General features: G+C 35.7%; 1 protein-coding gene across 1 annotated transcript in view; it reads right to left on the bottom strand.

The window, feature by feature from the left end:
- The window catches only part of ARL6 (ARF like GTPase 6), a 50,900-nt gene that overhangs the window by 12,995 nt on the left and 15,559 nt on the right, over nucleotides 1-22,346 (bottom strand). The window contains exons 3-5 of the mRNA XM_082839795.1: nucleotides 13,161-13,222; nucleotides 12,672-12,740; nucleotides 8,812-8,906 (exon numbers count right to left, since the gene is read on the bottom strand). Of these exons, the coding sequence (XP_082695921.1) occupies nucleotides 8,812-8,906; nucleotides 12,672-12,740; nucleotides 13,161-13,222 (226 nt within the window). The remainder of the gene's footprint in view (nucleotides 1-8,811; nucleotides 8,907-12,671; nucleotides 12,741-13,160; nucleotides 13,223-22,346) is intronic.

Here is a 22,346-nt window from a genome sequence, read left to right as displayed (position 1 = left end):
ACATTGTAATTAAAATGGCAAAAATTAAAGATAAAGAGAGAATATTAAAAGCAGCAAGAGACAAGCAATGAGTAACATACAGCAGAAGTCCCATAGGGCTATCAGCTGACTTTTCAGCAGAAACTCTGAAGGCTAGAAAGGAGTGGCAGGATATATTTAAAGTGATAAGGTGAAAGACCTACAACCAAGAATATTCCACCCTGTAAAGTTCTCATTCAGATCTGATGGAGAAATCAAAAGTTTCACAAACAAGCAAAAGCTAAAAGAGTTCAGCACCACCAAAACAGCTTTACAAGAAATATTAAAGGAACTTCCCTAAGTGAACAAGAAAAAGACACAATGAGAAAGATGAAAAGCATGAACGGAAAAAGCTCATCAGTAAAGGCAAACGTATAGCAAAGATAAGAAACCATCTATGCACAAAGGTAGTAGAAGGTTAAAAGACAAAAGTAGTAAAATCATCTATATCCTCAATAAGCAGTTAAGGGATACACAAAACAATTAGATGCAAAATATGATATCAACAACAGTGATCATAAGGGGAGGAGAGTACAAATGCAGGCTTGTTAAAATGCATTTGAAAGTAAGATATCAGCAACTTAAAACAAATATACATATATGCATATACATACATACATATATATCTCATGATAACCACAAACCAAAAATCTATAATAGATATACACCCCAAAAAAGAAAAGGAGTCTAAATATAACATTAAGAGAGTCATCAAATCACAAGAGAACAAAAGAAGAAAGGAACAAAAAAGAGATATGAAAATAACATAAAACAATGAATAAAATGTCAATAAGAACATATATTATCAATAATTACTTTAAATGCAAATGACTTAAGTGCTCCACTCAAAAGACATAGAATGGCTGAATGGATACAAAAAAAAGACCTGTACATATGCTGCCTACAAGAGACTTACTTCAGATCTAAAGGCACACACAGGCTGAAAGTGAGGGAATGGAAAAAGGTATTCCATACAAAAATGGAAATCAAAACAAAGCAAGGAAAGCAATATTTATATCAGACAAAATAGACTTCAAAATGAAGACTGTTATAAGAGACAAAGAAGGACATTACATAATGATCAAGGAATCAATCCAAGGAGATATAACAATTGTAAATATGTATGCACCCGACATAGAAGCAGTTAAATACATAAAGCAAATATTGACAGATGTAAATATAGAAATTGACAGTAACACAATAATAGTAGGGGTCTTTAAGTGCCCCTTCCATCAATGGACAGATCATTCAGAAAGAAAGTCAATACGGAAACACTAGTCTTAAAAGACACATTAGATCAATGGACTTAATAGATATATACACGACATTCCACCCAAAAGCAGGAGAATACACATTCTTTTCAAGTACACAAGAAACATTCTCCAGGATAAATCACATGTTAGGCCTCAGTAAATTTATGAAAACTTAAATCATATCTAGCATATTTTCCAACTACAATGTTATAAGACTAGAAATCACTACAAGAAAAAAAAATTGCAAAAAACAGAAACACATGGAGGCTAAACAATATGCTACCACCCAACTGATGGATCACTGAAGGAATCAAAGAGGAAATCAAAAAATACCTGGAGACAAATGAAAACACAAGGATCCAAAATCTACGTGACACAACAAAAGCAGTTCTAACAGGTAAGTTTATATTGATACAAGCTTACCTCAGGAAACAAGAAAAATCTCAAATAAACAACCTAACCTACCACCTAAAAGAATTAGAAAAAGAAGAACAAAGCTGAAAGTTAGCAGAAGGAAGGAAATAGTAAAGATCAGAGCAGACATAAATGAAATAGAGACTAAAAAGGCAACAGAAAAGATCAATGAAACTAAAAGTTAGTTCTTTGAAAGATAAACAAAATTGATTCACCTTTAGCCAGACACATTAAGAAAAAACTGAAGAGGGCCCAAATCAATAAAATAAGAAATGAAAAAGGAGAAGTTAAAACCAACACCATAGAAATACAAAGGATCATAAGAGACTACCATGAGCAACTATATGCCAATAAAATGGATAACCTGGAAAAACTGGACAAATTTCTAGAAATGTACAGTCTCCCAAGACTGAGCCAAGAAGAAATAGAAAATATAAACAGACCAATTACCAGTAATAAAATTGAGTCAGTAGTAAAAAAAAAAAAAAAAATCCTAACAAATATAAATCTAGGACCAGGTGGCTTCACAGGTGAACTTTATCAAATATTTAGAGATGAATTAACACCAATCTTTCTCAAACTATTCCAAAATGTGCAGAGGAAGGAATGCTTCCAAACTCATTCTATGAGGTTAGCACCACCCTAATACCAAAACCAGACAAAGATATCACACACACGCATGCACACACACACACACACACAAAATTACAGGCCAATATCACTGATGAACATACATGCAAAAGTCCTCAACAAAATGTTAGCAAACTAATGCAACAATACATCAAAAGAATCATGATCAAGTGGGATTCAACCCAGGGATGAAAGGATTTTTCAATACCAACAAATCAATCATTGTGATACACCACATTAACAAGTTCAAGAATAAAAACCATATGATCATCTCAATAGATACAGAAAAGGCTTTGAAATAAATTCAGTATTCATTAATGATTATAAAACTCTCTAGAGGGTGGGTACAGAGGGAACATACCTCAACATAATAAAGGCCACATATGACAAGTCCACAGCTAACATCATACTCAATGGTGAAAAGCTGACAGCATTTCCTCTAAGATCAAGAACAAGACAAGGATGCCCACTCTCACCAATTTCATACAAAACAGTTTTGGAAGTCCTAGCAACAGTAGTCAGACAAGAAAAAGAAATAAAAGGAATTCAAATTGGAAAGGAAGAAGTAAAACTATCACAAGGATCTATTTGCAGATGGCATGATCCTATACATAGAAAATCCCAAAGATGCACCCCCAAAACTACTAGAGCTCATCAGTGAATTCAGTAAATTTTCAGGATACAAAATTAATATAAAGAAATCTGTTGCATTTCTATACACTAACAATGAACTATCAGAAAGAGAAAATAAGGAAACAATTCCATTTACAATTGCATCAAAAAGAATAAAGTATCTATGAATAAACCTACCTAAGGAGGTAAAAGACCTATACTCAGAAAACTATAACACACTGATGAAAGAAACTGAAGATAACATAAACAGGTGAAAAGATACACTGTATTCATGGATTGCAAGAATTAATATTGTTAAAGTGACCATACTACCCAAGACAAAATACAGGTTCAGTGCAATCCCTGTCAAATACCAATGGCATTTTTCACAGAACTAGAACAAATAATTTAAAAATTTGTATGGAAACACAGAAGACCCTGAATAGTCAAAACAATCTTGGGAAAGAAGAACAGAACTGGAGGAGTCATGATCCCTGATTTCAGACTATACTGCAAAGCTACAATAATCAGAACAGTATAGTACTGGCAAAAAAACAGACACATGGATCAGTGGAAGGATCCACTGATCCTTGTGATACACCACATTAGGACAGAGTGCCCAGAAATAAACACATGCACTTATGGTCATTTAATCTAAAACACAGGAGGCAAGAATATACAACGGAGAAAAGACAGTCTGTTCAATAAGTGGTTCTGGGAAAACTGGACAGCTACATGTAAAAGAATGAAATTAGAACATTCTCTAACACTATATCTAAAAATAAACTCAAAATTGATTAAAGCCTACCTGAAATCATAAAACTCTTAGAAGAGAAAACAGGCAGAACACTCTTTGACATAAATTGTAGCAATATTTTTTTGGATCTGCCTCCTAAATCAAAGGAACTAAAAGCAAAACTAAACAAGTGGGACCTAATTAAAGTTAAGAGCTTTTGCACAACAAAGGAAACCAGTGACAAAAATGAAAAGACAACCTACTGAATGGCAGAACTTATTTGCAAATGATATGACCAATAGGGGTTAATATCCAAACTATATGAACAGCTCATACAACTCAACATCAATATAACAAACAACCCAATTAAAAAATGGTCAGAAGATTGAACAGACATTTTTCCAAAGAAGATATACAGCTCACCAACAGGTACATGAAAAGATGCTCAACATCATTAATCATCTGAGAAATGCAAATTAAAACTGCAATGAGATATCACCTCACACCTGTCAGAATGGCTGTCATCAAAAAGAACACAAATAACAAATGTTGGTGTGGTTGTAGAGGAAAGGAAACCCTTGTACACTGCCGGTTGGAATGTAAATTGGTGCAGCCACTATGGAAAACAGTATGGAGGTTTTTCAGAAAACTAAAAATAGAACTGTCATATGAGTCAGCAATTCCACTCTTAGGTATTTATCAAAAAAAAACCCAAACACTAATTCGAAATGATATATGCACCCTAGTGTTCATAGTTGTCAAGATATGAAAGCAACCTATGTGTCCATCAGCAGATGAAGGGATAAAGAAGATGTGGTACGTATATACAATGGCATACTACTCAGCCATGAAAAAGAATTAAATATCACCATTTGCAACATGGATGGACTTGAAGGGTATTACGCTGAGTGAAATAAGTCAGACAGAGAAAGGCAAATACTGTATGATATCACTTATATGTGGAATCTAAAAAATACGACAAGCTAGTGAATATAACATAAAAGGAACAGACTCACAGATGTAGGGCACAAACTAGTGGTCACCACTCAGGAGAGGGAAGGGTGGAGGAGCAAGGTAGGGATAGGAGATTAAGAGGTTCAAGCCACTATGTATAAAATAAATGAGCTACAAGAATATATTGTACAAAACAGGGAATACAGCCAATATTTTATATTAACTATAAATGGAACATAACTTTAAAATATTGTGAATCACTATGCTGTACACCTGAAACTTATATGATATTGTATTAACACATCAACTATACCTCAATAAAGAAAGGATGTGGAAGAAGTGAATAACACTATCAACTGACATTTATAGAACTCTTCAGCCAAGAACAGCAAGATATACATTCTACGTAATTGCAGATGGAACATTCACCACACTCAATCGTATATGTTAGGCCATATATTTCTAAGAATAAAAATCATGCAGAATAGGTTCTTTGATCACATGGAATTAAATCAGAAATCAATCACAAAAATATACCTAGAAAATTCCCAAATATTTGGGAAATTAAATAATAATACACTACTAAATAATCCAAGCATCAAAGAAGAATTTACAAGGTTAAGCCTGGAAAATACTTTGAGCCAAATAATAAAGAAAAGAAATATATCAAAATTTGTGAGATATAGCTAAATACTCAGAAAATATGTATTGCTTTAAATGCTTTTATTATAAGACAAAGGTGTAAAATGCTTTATTAGAAAAGAAAGGTGTAAAATCAACAATTTCCACTTACATCTGAAAAAGATTCAATTTAAATACAGAAAGTTCATAATAAAAACGAAAGTTCTTAATAAAAAAAGAGCAGAAATTAATGAAGTTTAAAAAAGACACACCACAGAGGAAAGTACCAAAACCTAAAGCTGGTTCTTGGAAAATTAATAAAACCATAAACTCTTTAAAAGATGGAGCAAGAAAAACGGGAGGAAACATAAATTGTCAATATTAGAAATGAAAGAAGATATGTATATCATACAGGTCTTACAGACATTAAAATGATAATGAGAGGATGTTACAAACAATTTTATGCCAATAAATTTCACAACTTAGATAAATTAACAAATTAACAAATTCAGTCACAAATTACCAAAAGTGACCCAAGAAGAAATACAGAACTTTAATAGCCTTACATCATTTAAAGAAACTGAATTTATAATTCATGCCCCCAACATACACACAAAATCCTGACCCAGATGGCTTCATTGGTAGATTCTATTTTAATGTTTAAGTAAGAAATAATATCAATTCTACACAAATCCAAAAGATAAAAAAATAGAGGAGGAGTAAATACTCTTCAAGTCATTTTATGAGGTCTCTACAGCCCTAATACAAAATCGGGGGGGGCCATTGCAAGATAGGAAATGACAAAATGGAACGCATTATGCTAAGTGAAATAAGTCAGAGAAAGACAAATATCATATGATCTCACTTACATGTGGAATCTGAAGAAAACAAAACACAACAAACCGATAGATGCAGAGAAGAAACTGGCTGTTGTCAGAGGCGGCTGGGGTGGAGGGAGCTTGAGATGGGTGAAAGGGGCCAAAAAACACAAACTTCCAGTCATCAAATAATTCATGAGATGTAATGTATAGCATGGTGACTACAGTTAGTAATACTGTACTGTGTATTTGAAAGTTGCTAAGAACAGATCTTAAAAGTTCTCATCCTATGAAAAAAACTCTATGTGTTGTAAAAAAAAAAAAAAAAGATGTTAACTAGACTTATTATAGTGATCATTTCATAATACAGTTGACCCTGGCACAATGTGGAGGTGGGGCTCCGAACCCTGCACAGTCAAAAATCTGTGAATAATTTCGTTGCCGACCCTCTGTATCTGCCGTTCCACATTCGTGGATTCAATCAACTTCGAATCATGTAGTACTACTGTAGCATTATTTGAAAAAAATCTGCATATAAGCGAACCTGTGCAGTTCAAACCCCAGTTGTTCAAGGGGCTAACTGTATATACAAATATCAAATCATTATGCTGAATAACTGAAACTGATATAATATTATATGTGAATTATATCTCAAAAATATGTTCACACCAGCTTTATTCATAATTGCCCTGAACTAGAAACAGCCCAGATATTAATCAACAAGAGACTGGATAAGCAAACTGTGGTATATTCATATAATAGAATATTACAAAGCAAGCAAAAGGAGTAAACAAGTGATACAACAACATGGGTGACTCCCCAAAACATTATGCTGAATGAAAAAACCTAGGCACAAAAATGTATGTCCCTTTCCCCTCATTTATATGAAATTGTAGAATAGGCAAAATTCTGGGGATCAAAATCAGATTAGTAGTTCCTCTGTTTCCAGGTGTGGGGTGTTGATTGGAAAGGGGCATGAAGGAACTTTTTGAGGTGATGAAAATGTTCTGTTTCTTGATTGGGAATGTAGTTACATGAGTGTATGCATTTGTCAAAATTACAGAACTATATACTTAAGATCTGAGCATTTCACTGTATTACAACTTATACTTCAATTTTAAAAAAACCTTCATATACGTTTCAGCTGAGAAATCCCTCCTTTGGGAATCTAACGGTAAAATAAATGCATCAGTAAGTACATAAAGATACATGGACAAGGCTTCAGTTGAGGAAACCAAGGTTCCCACGGTATTTAAAGCAGATTTTGTAGGAACTATTTCATTTTTTGGTCAACATCAAAACACTTTTGGGGGAGAAAGTGGAAATATTAACAAAAAAGGGAATGTAGAATCAAGTGCCTTTTCTCAACCCAGATAAAAGACTAAGTTTTTAAAAGTGAAAAAGTCACATAAAGGGTACAGGCTGGATAATTTCCCCCCCAAATACTTGCATAAACTTGAGGTTGTCCAATAAAAATACCAAAGATATTATGGTTAAGCAGCAAGAATTGTTAGAAGTCCTTTTCTAAAACCACAGGTACAAAGCCCACTTAAAATGTTTTTCCATGAGTAAGGCTAAAAATGCAGAATTTCACAATACTACTGGAAAACTTACTGTGGGAAAAAAAAGAATATCTAGCAACAGGTGAATGACTGAATAAACTATGGTACATTCACAGTATGGCATATTAGGCATCATTAAAAAGAATAATTATATATATGCAATTTGACTTGAAAGGATTTCCATCATGCAGTGTTATTTGAGAAGAGGAAGATGCAGAAGAGTGTACAGAAAATGATCCCGTCTAGTAAATAACGATGACAGTTCTCATAGCGCCCAACCCTGTACAGTTTGCCCTCTGTATCTGTGGACTCCACACCCACAAATTCGACCAACTGTGAATGGAAAATACGCCAGGAAAAAATTACAGAAAGTTCCCAAAAGCAAAACTTGAATTTACCATGCACTGGCATTATTTACATAGTATTTATATTTTCTTAGGTATTATAAGCAATCTAGAGATTATTTAAAGTATGTGGGAGGATGCGCATAGATTCTATGCAAATACTACACCATTTTATATAAGGGACATGAGCAACCACAGTTTTTGGTATCCTTGGGGAATCCTAGAACCAATCTCCCATAGGTACCAAGGGCGACTATATGTATCTTTGGTACCTGTATATGTTTGTGTATGTATATATGATATGAAATATAGATAAAGGTATGAAAGTAAAAGTACCAAATTGTTAATACTGATATCTTCAAAGAGGGCTGGGAGTAGTTTAAAAACAGAAAAGATCTGTTTTAAAAGAATTCCCACAATAAATATCTAAGAAATGCTGTGATCACACTCACACACACACACACACACACACACACACACACACGTAAAAAGATGGTAACCAAAAAATTTTTAATGTGTTGAAACATCGATTTTTACTTTCTTCCTTATTCTTTGTCCATTCACACATTTTGCTATTGACACATTACTTATATAATCAGAAAAAAAGGGCATTTTCATTTTCAGGGAAATAAAAACATTGCAAAAAGCTTTGAAATTTAAAAAATATATGGTACTGCAAGTAAAGATATTGTTAATTCTGCATAATTAATATGTTTTAAAATTCAAAAATTTTAAATAAAACATCACACAGCGTAAACAACACGTTTTGCTTACACCAAAGAACAAAACATCATACATAAACAAACCCCAAAGCACAGACATCACAGACTGAAAGACACACACATGTACCTGGATGATTCAGAAGAGTATCAAGTTCTTCTTTAGCCACAACCATTCTTAATTTATCACTACTATCAATGACAAAAATAATGGCTTGTCCTTCTCTGTATAATATAAAGAATGAGAAATATTAAAGATAAACTTGAACATTTTTCTATGTTTACTATCCATTTGCAATTCCTAACCTGTGTATTATGTCTTCATGTCCTATGTCCATTTATACATTACAGGCTTTGGTGCCACTTCTTATTAGTTTATATGAGTAATTAATATATTGACCATGTTAGTCATATTTCATGTAAAATAATTTCTTTTCATTTGGATCATAATATGGTAAATTTAGTGGCATTTCATAATTTTAAAAAATAACAAGTAAAACCATAATCCTATTACACAGATACAAACATTAATATTTTCATGTAAATCATTTTCAACCTTTCCTTTGTGTATATTCATATATGAATATCTACATCTGTATTTAAATGGAATCCTGCTGTTTTATACTGCCTTTCTGAAATATATGTACATTTCCCTGATCTTTTTTTGCAGTATAGTTTGAACTACTTTTATATGAAACATTAAAGCTGTACACCAGTGTTTCTCAAATATTTTTTACCATAACCATAGTGAGAAATACATTTTACATTAAGATGCAGTTAGACACATAAGTATATGTAAATATATTTGAAATAGTCTCCTGAGACAATACTTACAAAGAGCTTTTATTTTATTCTATTTGACTTTTAAGCTGATAACCAGCCACTGAAATTGTGTAAGGATTCACTTATAGATCACAGTGGCACTTCAAAAATCACTGATTTCCTTCGCATCTCTCTTTTAATGATTATAAAGTATAATGGACGTGTCATTAAATATTGTACCAAACTTCTATTTTTGCACTTCATAGGTTACTTCCAATTTTCATTACTATGAAAAACTTTGGGATAAACATGCTCCTAAATACATTTTAAAAATTTCTTGATACTTTAAGATCTGTTCTTAGGAATAAAATTTCCAGAAATACATACAAAATTTAAAGTTTTAGATAAACATTGATAAATTATCCTCTGGAAATGTTATATCAATTTATACTACTACCAGCACTTTTCCCACTCCCTTGCCAGCATGGCTCTTATCATTCTTTTCAATTTTTTACCATCCTAACAGCATATTATTTTACTTTGTATTTTGTTAATTGCTCGTTAAGTTCAATATATTTTCATATATTTATTGGACATTTATATATGTTTTGTGACTCAGTGTAATCATAAATTAAGATTTTAAAGTTCAATGCCATTAGTAACCACATGCATATAAAAATAAAACAAATTTTTAATACCATTTTCTCCTATCATTTAAAAAATGAATGCAGACTATCACAGTCACATATTACTAGTGGATATGGAAACTGATATAATTGGAAATACCTATCAAGAGCTTTAAAAATGTTCACTTTGAGCCAGTAATTTCATTTCTGGAATTTATACTAAGGAAACATGAAGTATGACAGAGATTTATACAGTAATATGTTAACTGAAGAACTGCTTATAATCTTCAAAAACTGAAAACAGTCTTTATGTCCAAAAATAGAGAAATGATTAAGCAAATTTGGGCACAGGAATATGAAAAAATATTAGGCTGCCATGAGAGTTACATCCTTTCTATGTTTTTCCTGATTCACCCTTATCATAAAATGTTAACTGAAAAACTATATAGTACACGGTACATACTTTAGAAGGCTACTTTCTCAATTATGTAAAGTGTATATTATATATTTCAAAATAGAAGAAACATACCCAAAAGATTAACAATGGTAAATTTATTAGTGAGATTTACAGGAAACAATGTTTAAATATGCTTTTCTATATTTTCCAAATATTAACTCCTTTCCAAATATGCACTCTTTATATTTTATGCTTTATTACTTTTTTTATATTCTAAGAGTAATATGCAAAAATTATACAATAATTAACATTACAGAGTCATACAAATGACAAACTAAACTTCCTTTATAATCTTATTCCCAAAACAAATGCTATTAATGGTACGGTATATTCCACTAAGAATTTTCTTCTCTCTCCATATATATTAAGCACATACTTTTATTAAGAATAATTTTTTTCTTCATATAATTGATATGAAAAAATGTCATTATAAATAATTCTCAACACACATTCTTCTCTGTGTATCTTTGCCCAGTAGTCCTAGTCATACTGTACTTTTCTGAAAGCAAAAATTATGGCTGCAGGGCATGAACATTTTTCATTTTAACAGATATTGATAAATTATCCTAAGAAAGATGTTACATTCTCACTACAAGAGTGGCTTATTTTGCCAACAGTAGACTTAATTAATCTTTTTAACCTCTTTCAGTCTAGTAGATTAAAATGCACTTGTTCTTTCACAATTAGAAAAGTATAGAGATAGAGGAAATAAATTTACTATTACTGTAGACCTCTCAACAGTAACCATATTCGGCATTCCACCTACAATGTACCTATAATACTCCTGAATTCATTAACTTCTTCCAAAAAGATTTTGAAGAAAAAGAAGTTAAAGTCAGAAAAATAGCTTCCTTTTTAAAGTACTATTTTTTATGCAGTATTGTTTTCCGTAATTAAATGTTACATTTTTTTAAAGTAACTAAAGTAAATACATTTTTTTTTTAGAAAAAAGAATTGTTTACCTACTAATTGGAAGAAGAATAAAAAAATCCTATACTGAAAACTGAGTTTTCCTTAAAAACAAAAACACCTCACATTTCCCCCAGAGAATTTATTGTAGGATACCACAAACATTCCACCCCTCCTTTTCCAAACTGGCCCTCAAATCTGAAGCATTCTTCTCTTTCTACCTCAGAGGTCCTCTGGCTCTATATGATTTAAATAGGCCCTCAATATTTAAAGAATATCTGGAATAAATCTCCTTTGGTTCCTACCCAAGGAATACAACATTTGTCCCCACATTAGCATGAAAGAATTAGCCAATGAAAATTAAAATCTGATCTGGCAGTCATCACACACCATTTCAAGACAAGAGTTCAGAAGAACAAAAGTGCATTTAGTGAAGAGATACTGTTTATAAATTTCAGACTCCAAAAGTGAGTTACACTCATCTTAAATAAGGAAGTCCTAGCAATATTACAAGTTTAATGAATCTATTTTAACATCGCATGCAAATCTTGAGAAGGTATAACACACTTGGATCCTAGCAACTTGACAGCTATTAATCTGAAGAAATTGGTGAGCACTTGATTTGCACATGCTAAAAATATCTTGTTTAGAATTGCTTGTAGAACACATGGATCAACTATTAGTGCTGTTATTTTAACTAAATTTATACAGTAAGTATTTACTGATCTATCTGGCCAGAATCATACTTGGTCTTGAAGAAATACTGAATAAAAAAAAAATCCCTGGCCTTGAGGAGTTCATAATCCCACTAGGGAGGCAGCTATGGTACATGAGTTTAAGATGTAATAAGTACGATTCAAGAGATATGAATGGACGAAGTACCATGTCAACATGGAGGACAGAATAACTGGGCAAAACAGTGGAATCCTTCATAGAGGAGGTGACTTTTGAGCTAGTCCTTAAAGAACAAATATATTAACCTTAAGTTGCAGAGAAGTAGGGTAGAATAGGACATTAAAAACAGACAGAACAACATATGCAAGGTCAGGAAGAACCTGAAGCATTTGAGAAATAATGTGAAGTATGATTATACTTTTTTTTAAAATTAGGAAGTATACTTAAATTATATAAAGAATAAACATTGCAATCTAGCCCATGTAATCATTTGGATTTCTAATCATTACTGGTTATTAAAATATAACCATCTAGTTTACCAACATTCACAAACATACTTACTTATAATAGTGTTCCCAGAGATTTCTGTATCTTCCTTGACCTGACATGTCAAACACTGTAAAAGACAAACTATAAAACAAAACAAACAAAATGAAAAAACATGATTACATTATAAGGTAGTAAAAGTCTAACTTTTACTTAAAATTTTAAATTGCTTTCAATCAAAGAAACCACCCTTAATATACAATATTCAACTTGGGCCAGCTTTCAAGTACAAGTGCCATAGAATGAATTTTTTTGAATATAAATATGATTTTACAATTAGTAACATATAAAAAAGATATTTCCTTTGCTAGTGAGGTTGTCAGAGTTTATCTAAACTCTAAATTCTTTAGAATAATCCAGAGGTAGTGGTACAAGTATTTTAATACCTATAGGCTTCTGAAATAGCAACTTACTTTTTTCTAAGAGTAGGAGGAATAACTATGTAGATCTAATATCACTTTTCACCCACAACTTCTTAATCACAAGTTTAATAAGAAGAATTACCTGGCCGATTTGAATTTCTCTATGCTGAATCCTATCGTTGGAACTATATCTTGAGATTGAGCCTTTAAGAGAGAAGACAAAGTTTAGAAAATTGCAATGACCAAAGATGAATTTTTCCTCAGGTTAAAAAAAAAAGCACCCAGATTTTCCAGTTCTAAAATCTGCCACTAAGGAGATGACAGGATTAAACAAAATTATAAATTTTGCAATGAGATCACTGCATGTGAATTCTTTATAAAGTTTAAGGTTTACTAATTATAAATCTGCATGTGTGTCTTCACATTCACATTTTGTGGCTTGCTGCAAGTTACCACGGACTTAAAGTGGTTTCATAAGTCTCCTTCAGCTCACATATAGGACTTTCTAATCTTTCATACTTATTGAGTTTATATATGCTACAGAGGACTGTGCTCATGTGTAGATGGTGAATATACATGGTCCCTGCTCTCATGGAATTTATAATCTGGAGGAGGTAAACAGCAATAAACAACTGAGTTACAAGTGAACACAATTTTGAGCAGTGCTCAGTGCTATGAAAGGTGATTGAGGGTGGGAGGCAATGGGGCAGAGGAGGGTTAGTATAGAAGAGCCTCTCTGATGAGGGAACATCTCACCCAGGAGTGAATGTTAAGAAGGGGAAAAGCTATGACAAGATATTGGCAAAGAACATTCCAGTCAAAGGAATTAGCCAGGGCATGACCTCAAGGCGGGGAGGAACTCACCACCACTCAGAAAAAGTAGAAGGCCTGTATGTCTAAAGTATATTTAGTGAGGGAAAGAGCTGTATGTAACCAAGTAAGATAGGTAGGGCCTTGAAGGCCATGGTGGGAACTGTGTGGAAAAGAGATTGCAAGGGGGCAAGAGTATAGTGGGAGACCTGCTGACACATCCCACAGGCAAGTAAAAGGTCTTAAATGGACAAGTTAGCTCATCAAATGCATCATAATACTTCTATCATCAAAACTTTCTCCTTTTGAATAAAAATCCATTCACTTTCTGACCCAGATGCCTAGGATTTATTCTCAACTCCTCGCCGCCCCCCCCTTTTTTTTTTTTTGCGGTTCACGGGCCTCTCACTGCCGCGGCCTCCCCCGCTGCGGAGCACAGGCTCTAGACGCGCAGGCTCAGCGGTCATGGCTCACTGGCCCAGCCACTCCGTGGCACGCGGTATCCTCCCGAACCGGGGCACGAACCCGCAACCGCCGCATCGGCAGGCGGACTCCCAACCACTGCGCCACCAGGGAAGCCCCCAACTCCTCCCCTTTTTACATTCCCTATACAACCGTTCTCTAAGCTTTATTGGTTCTATCTCACTAACTTAGCTCAGCCGTTATCGTTTCTTGCTTCAAATTACTACGACAGCCTCCTGATTACTCCTAATTGCTAATATACTACCTAAACAAGTTACTTCACTTCTCTAAGCCAGGGGTCCCCAATCCCAGGCCTTGGACCGGTAGCGGTCCGCGGCCTGTTAGGATCCGGGCTGCACAGCAGGAGGTGAGTGGTGGGTGAGCCAGCAAAGCTTCATATGCCGCTCCCCATCACTCCCCATCGCTCGCATTACCGCCTGAACCATCCCCCCAACCCCCCTGCAACCCCCCTGTGGAAAAACTGTCTTCCATGAAACTGGTCCCTGGTGCCAAAAAGGTTGGGGACCGCTGCTCTAAGCCTTAATTTTCCCAAATGTAAAATATATTATTACTATCCTTAACTCATAGTGTTATCATGAGAATTCAATAAGTTAATGGATGCAAAATACTCAACATAGTGTCTGGTCCATAGTAAACGCTCAATAAATGTTTGCTATTATTAGAATTACACTCTCACTGATTTCAGTTTCATTCCCCAATTTTCTCCATACTGCCCAAAGTGTAACTTAAAAAAATTTCCTTTCAGTTCATCTTGTTGCTTTTATGTAAAAACAGGAGAAGCAGAGGGGAAATTGTTGCTCCACATCATTATGTTCACTTTGGTAGTCTACTCCTGAAAATTTAAAATTCAAATCAAAAGACAGAAGGTGAAAAGTCACTGTAGCTTCGTCACCTTAATAGTAATGTGCTAGTGAAAAGACCTCCCAGAGCTGCCCTGGTTTTGGCTTTGAGATTTGTTTATTCAGCTTTTCCTTTTATCCTGTGAGCTGCCTAGTATTCTTCCAAAAATATCTCTCTTTTTGTTTATGTTAGACAGATTTTATTTCCTGCTACTCAGATTCCTGCCTCATACCTTAGGGGTCTTTCATTGCACAACAAACTTTGGAATAAAGAGTTTCCTAATTTTTGTTGTCCCAAAATGCAACACTGTTTCAATTTTATGGATTTTCATGTGCCAATCATGTGATAAAATCATCAGCTATTATTATTAGGAAAAACATAATAATAAAAAAGGTTAAAAGTTTAAAGAAATCTCAGAAAATATACCTCAAATGAGTAGCTTTGTCTTCAGTGAGCTGTAATTAGAAATTGGCCTAGCCTCTTCACAATCACCCAGTTTCTTCACAAACTCCTTCTGTTTCCAGACAAGCTACCCTTTAACTTGCTGTTTTAATAGGATAAAATTAATCAACTTTCTTTTCTTCCCCTCACTTCTAAAGTTCTATTGGAAGATAATTAGAAAGAAGAAACTCCACAAATTAATCAGGATAGGACAAGATATGTGGGCTGGTACTTCCAGATTTTCCTCTAAACAATTCCGAAATAGTCTCCACCGATTAACTTTCCTCTGCTCTATCCAGGAACAAATACATTTGGTAATTCTCTAAATTGGACAGGGAATGCTTACAAGTAAGCAAAGGGCACAGGAATTAGTACCTAAGTGGACTAGGCTATCTGAGACAGCCCAGGAATAGACCAACATCAATAAGAGTAGAACAAGATTTCTAAGAGAGACCCTATTTGGTTAGTTTTATTAAGACTGCTAAAAATGATATCCTCGGTGCTATCGACCATTACTCCCTGCCCAAAGATAAAAATTAAAAAAATCACCCATCAGTCCATTTGTCCAAAAATACATTTCACTACTAAGCAATATTCTAGGTGTCTGGGATTCAGTATTGAACAATACAAGATCTATACTCTTACAGAATTTAATTTTACAATGAGGAAAAATTTAATAAACAACAACTGTATATGCAAGGTAATTTCAGATTGTTTTAAATGTTAAGAATATAAAACTGGATGATGTGATAGAATGAGAGCATTTATATTGGGGAGTGGGGCAAAAGTGGGAATTGTAGAAGAAAGGTGTTTACAGAGCACATCTCAAGAAAATGACAGCTAAGATCAGGTTCTTGGAAAGTTATCAAGTTAAAATGTACCTCCTCTCTCTCTATTCATCAGTTTAGAAAACCTAGATCAGCAACCTCAGTATATTAACAATAAATGAACATTAGGACAGCTTAATATTAAAAACTAGTTTGGGTTCAGGAAGTATCTTGTTATCTAGAAACTGATTTTATCCCCCCAAAATACGATACTATAAAATGAGATTTGCGATTTCTTCTGCAAGACATTTTCTAATAGAGCATTGTAGATTTCTATTATTCACCTTAATTCATTAAAAATAATGAATTTCTGGGGGGTTCAGGGAAGATGGCGGAAGAGTAAGACGTGGAGATCACCTTCCTCCCCACAGATACACCAGAAATACATCTACACGTGGAACAACTCCTACAGAACACCTACTGAACGCTGGCAGAAGACCTCAGACCTCCCAAAAGGCAAGAAACTCCCCACGTACCTGGGTAGGGCAAAAGAAAAAAGAATAAACAGAGACCAAAGGACAGGAACGGGACCTGCACCAGTGGGAGGGAGTGGTGAAGGAATAAAAGTTTCCACACACTAGGAAGCCCCTTCGCAGGCGGAGACTGCGGGTGGCGGAGGGGGAAAGCTTCGGAGCCGCAGAGGAAAGCGCAGCAACAGGGGTGCGGAGGGCAAAGCGGAGAGATTCCCACACAGAGGATTGGTGCCAACCAGCACTCACCAGCCCGAGAGGCTTGTCTGCTCATGTGCCGGGGTGGGCGGGGCTGGGAGCTGAGGCTCGGGCTTCGGTCGAGCACAGGGAGAGGACTGGGGTTGGCTACGTGAACACTGCCTGCAGGGGGTTAGTGCACCACGGCTAGCCGGGAGGGAGTCCGGGAAAAAGTCTGGACCTGCCGAAGAGGCAAGAGACTTTTTCTTCCCTCTTTGTTTCCTGGTGCGCAAGGAGAGGGGATTAAGAGCGCTGCTTAAAGGAGCTCCAAAGACGGGCACGAGCCGCGGCTAATGGCACGGACCCCAGAGACGGGCATGAGACGCTAAGGCTGCTGCTGCCGCCACCAAGAAGCCTGTGTGCGAGCACAGGTCACTATCCACACCTCCCTTCCGGGGAGCCTGTGCAGCCCGCCACTGCCAGGTTCCCGGGATTCAGGGACAACTTCCCCTGGAGAACGCACGGCACGCCTCAGGCTGGTGCAACGTCCCGCCGGCCTCTGCCGCCGCAGGCTTGCCCCGCATCTGCACCCCTCCCTCCCTCTGGCCTGAGTGAGCCAGAGCCCCCGAAGCAGCTGCTCCTTTAACCCCGTCCTGTCTGGACGAAGAACAGATGCCCTCCGGCGACCTACACTCAGAGGCGGGGCCAAATCCAAACCTGAGCCCCAGGAGCTGTGAGAACAAAGAAGAAAAGGGGAAATCTCTCCCAGCAGCCTCAGAAGCAGCGGATTAAAGCTCCACAGTAAACTTGATGTACCCTGCATCTGTGCAATACATGAATAGACAACGAATCATCCCAAATTGAGGAGGTGGACTTTGAGAGCAAGATTTACTATTTTTTCCCCTTTTCCTCTTTTTGTGAGTGTGTATGTGTATGCTTCTGTGAGAGATTTTGTCTGTACAGCTTTGCTGTCACCATTTGTCCTAGGGTTCTATCCATCCGTTTTTTTTAAAAAATTTTTCTTAATAATTATTTTCTATTTTAATAACTTTATTTTATTTTATGTTACTTTATCATCTTTCCTCTTTCTTTCTTTTCTTTCTTTCTTCCTTCCCTCCTTCCTTCCTTCCCTCCCTCCCTCCTTTTCTTTCTTTTTCTTTCTTTCTTTCTTTCTCTCTCTCTATCTCGCTTTCTCGCTTTCTTTTTCTTTCTTTCTCTCTCTCTTTCTCGTTTTCTCGCTTTCTTTCTTTCTTTTTCTCCCTTTTATTCTGAGCCGTGTGGATGAAAGGCTCTTGGTGCTGCAGCCAGGAGTCAGTGCTGGGCCTCTGAGGTGGCAGAGCCAAGTTCAGGACACTGGTCCACAAGAGACCTCCCAGCTGCACATAATATCAAACAGCGAAAATCTCCCAGAGATCTCCATGTCAACACCAACACCCAGCTTCACTCAACGACCAGCAAGCTACAGTGCCGGACACCCTATGCGAAACAACTAGCAAGAGAGGAACACAACCCCCAACAATTAGCAGAGAGGCTGCCTAAAACCATAATAAGTCCACAGGCACCCCAAAACACACCACCAGATGTGGACCTGCCCACCAGAAAGACAAGATCCAGCCTCATCCACCAGAACACAGGCACTAGTACCCTCCACCAGGAAGCCTACACAACCCACTGAGACAACTTTAGACACTGGGGACAGACACCTAAACAACGGGAACAACGAACCTACAGCATGCAAAAAGGAGACCCCAAACACAGTAAGATAAGCAAAATGAGAAGACAGAAAAACACACAGCAGATGAAGGAGCAAGATAAAAACCCACCAGACCTAACAATGAAGAGGAAATAGGCAGTCTACCTGAAAAGAATTCAGAATAATGATAGTAAAGATGATACAAAATCTTGGAAATAGAACAGAAAAAATGCAAGAAACAGTTAACAAGGACCTAGAAGAACTAAAGATGAAACAAGCAACGATAAACAACACAATAAATGAATTAAAAATACTCTAGATGGGATCAATAGCAGAATAACTGAGGCAGAAGAACGGATAAGTGACCTGGAAGATAAAATAGTGGAAATAACTACTGCAGAGCAGAATAAAGAAAAAAGAATGAAAAGAACTGAGGACAGTCTCAGAGACCTCTGGGACAACATTAAACACACCAACATTCGAATTATAGGGGATCCAGAAGAAGAAGAGAAAAAGAAAGGGACTGAGAAAATATTTGAAGAGATTATAGTTGAAAACTTCCCTAATATTGGAAAGAAAATAGTTAATCAAGTCCAGGAAGCACAGAGAGTCCCATACAGGATAAATCCAAGGAAAAACACACCAACACACATATTAGTCAAACTGTCAAAAATTAAATACAAAGAAAACATATTAAAAGCAGCAAGGGAAAAACAACAAATAACACACAAGGGAATCACCATAAGGTTAACAGCCGATCTTTCAGCAGAAACTCTGCAAGCTAGAAGGGACTGGCAGGACATACTGAAAGTGATGAAAGAGAAAAACCGACAACCAAGATTACTCTACCCAGCAAGGATCTCATTCAGATTTGATGGAGAAATTAAAACCTTTACAGACAAGCAAAAGCTGAGAGAGTTCAGCACCACCAAACCAGCTTTGCAACAAATGCTAAAGGAACTCCTCTAGGCAAGAAACACAAGACAAGGAAAAGACCTACAATAACAAACCCAAAACAATTAAGAAATTGGGAACAGGAACATACATATCGATAATTACCTTAAATGTAAATGGATTAAATGCTCCCACCAAAAGACACAGACTGCCTGAATGGATACAAAAACAAGACCCATATATACGCTGTCTACAAGAGACCCACTTCAGACCTAGAGACACATACAGACTGAAAGTTAGGGGATGGAAAAAGATATTCCATGCAAATGGAAACCAAAAGAAAGCTGGAGTAGCAATTCACATATCAGACAAAATAGACTTTAAAATAAAGACTATTAGAAGAGACAAAGAAGGACACTACATAATGATCAAGGGATCGATCCAAGAAGAAGATTAACAATTGTAAATATTTATGCACCCAACATAGGAGCACCTCAATACATAAGGCAAATACTAACAGCCAGAAAAGGGGAAATCAACAGTAACACATTCATAGTAGGGGACTTTAACACCCCACTTTCACCAATGGACAGATCACCCAAAATGAAAATAAATAAGGACACACAAGCTTTAAATGATACATCAAACAAGAAGGACTTAATTGATATTTATAGGGCATTCCATCCAAAAACAACAGAATACACATTTTTCTCAAGTGCTCGTGGAACATTCTCCAGGATAGATCATATCTTGGGTCACAAATCAAGCCTTGGTAAATTTAAGAAAACTGAAATCATATCAAGTGTCTTTTCTGATCACAACGCTATGAGACTAGATATCAATTACAGGAAAAGATCTGTAAAAAACACAAACACATGGAGGCTAAACAATACACTACTTAATAACGAAGTGATCACTGAAGAAACTAAAGAGGAAATAAAAAAATACGTAGAAACAAACGACAATGGAGACACGATGACTCAAAACCTATGGGATGCAGCAAAAGCAGTTCTAAGAGGGAAGTTTATAGCAATACAATCCAACCTCAAGAAACAGGAAACATCTCGAATAAACAACCTAACCTTGCACCTAAAGCAATTAGAGAAAGAAGAACAAAAAAACCCCAAAGTTAGCAAAAGGAAGGAAATCATAAAGATCAGATCAGAAATAAATGAAAAAGAAATGAAGGAAATGATAGCAAAGATCAATAAAACGAAAAGCTGGTTCTTTGAAAGGATAAACAAAATTGATAAACCATTAGCCAGACTCGTCAAGAAAAAAAGGGAGAAGACGCAAATCAATAGAATTAGAAATGAAAAAGGAGAAGTAACAACTGCCACTGCAGAAATACAAAAGATCATGAGAGATTACTACAAGCAAGTCTATGCCAATAAAATGGACAACCTGGAAGAATAGGATAAATTCTTAGAAATGCACAACCTACCAAGACTGAATCAGGAAGAAATAGAAAATATGAACAGAACAATCACAAGCACTGAAATTGAAACTCTGATTAAAAATCTTCCAACAAAAAAAAGCCCAGGACCAGATGGCTTCACAGGCGAATTCTATCAAACATTTAGAGAAGAGCTAACAGCTATCCTTCTCAAACTCTTCCAAAATATAGCAGAGGGAGGAACACTCCCCAACTCATTCTACGAGGCCACCATCACCCTGATTCAAAAACCAGACAAAAATGTCGTAAAGTAAGAAAACTACAGGCCAGTATCACTGATGACATGGATGCAAAAATCCTCAACAAAATACTAGCAAAGAGAATCCAACAGCACATTAAAAGGATCATACACCATGACCAAGTAGGGTTGATTCCAGGAATGCAAGGATTCTTCAATATACGCAAATCAATCAACGTGATACACCATATTAACAAATTGAAGAATAAAAACCATATGATCATCTCAATAGATGCAGAAAAAGCTTTCAACAAAATTCAACACCCATTTATGATAAAAACCCTGCAGAAAGTAGGCATAGAGGGAACTTACCTCAACATAATAAAGGCCATATATGACAAACCCACAGCCAACATCATCCTCAATGGTGAAAAACTGAAACCATTTCCACTAAGATCAGGAACAAGACAAGGTGCCCACTCTCACCACAATTATTCAACATAGTTTTGGAAGTTTTAGCCACAGCAATCAGAGAAGAAAAGGAAATAAAAGGAATCCAAATCAGAAAAGAAGAAGTAAAGCTGTCACTGTTTGCAGATGACATGATACTATACATAGAGAATCCTAAAGATGCTACCAGAAAAATACTAGAGCTAATCAATGAATTTGGTAAAGTAGCAGGATACAAAATTAATGCACAGAAATCTCTGGCATTCCTATAAACGAATGATGTAAAATATGAAAGTGAAATCAAGAAAACACTCCCATTTACCACTGCAACAAAAAGAATGAAATATCTAGGAATAAACCTAGCTAAGGAGACAAAACACCTGTATACAGAAAATTATAAGACACCGATAAAAGAAATTAAAGATGATACAAATAGATGGAAAGATATACCATGTTCTTGGATTGGAAGAATCAACATTGTGAAAATGACTCTACTACCCAAAGCAATCTACAGATTCAATGCAATCCATATCAAACTACCACTGGCATTTTTCACAGAACTAGAACAAAAAATTTCACAATTTGTATGGAAACACACAAGACCCCAAA

The sequence above is a fragment of the Leucopleurus acutus genome, assembly GCF_964270905.1.
Source record: "Leucopleurus acutus genome assembly, chromosome: 5".
Lineage (NCBI taxonomy): Eukaryota > Metazoa > Chordata > Mammalia > Artiodactyla > Delphinidae > Leucopleurus > Leucopleurus acutus.
This window is presented reverse-complemented; position numbering and strand designations above follow the sequence as displayed.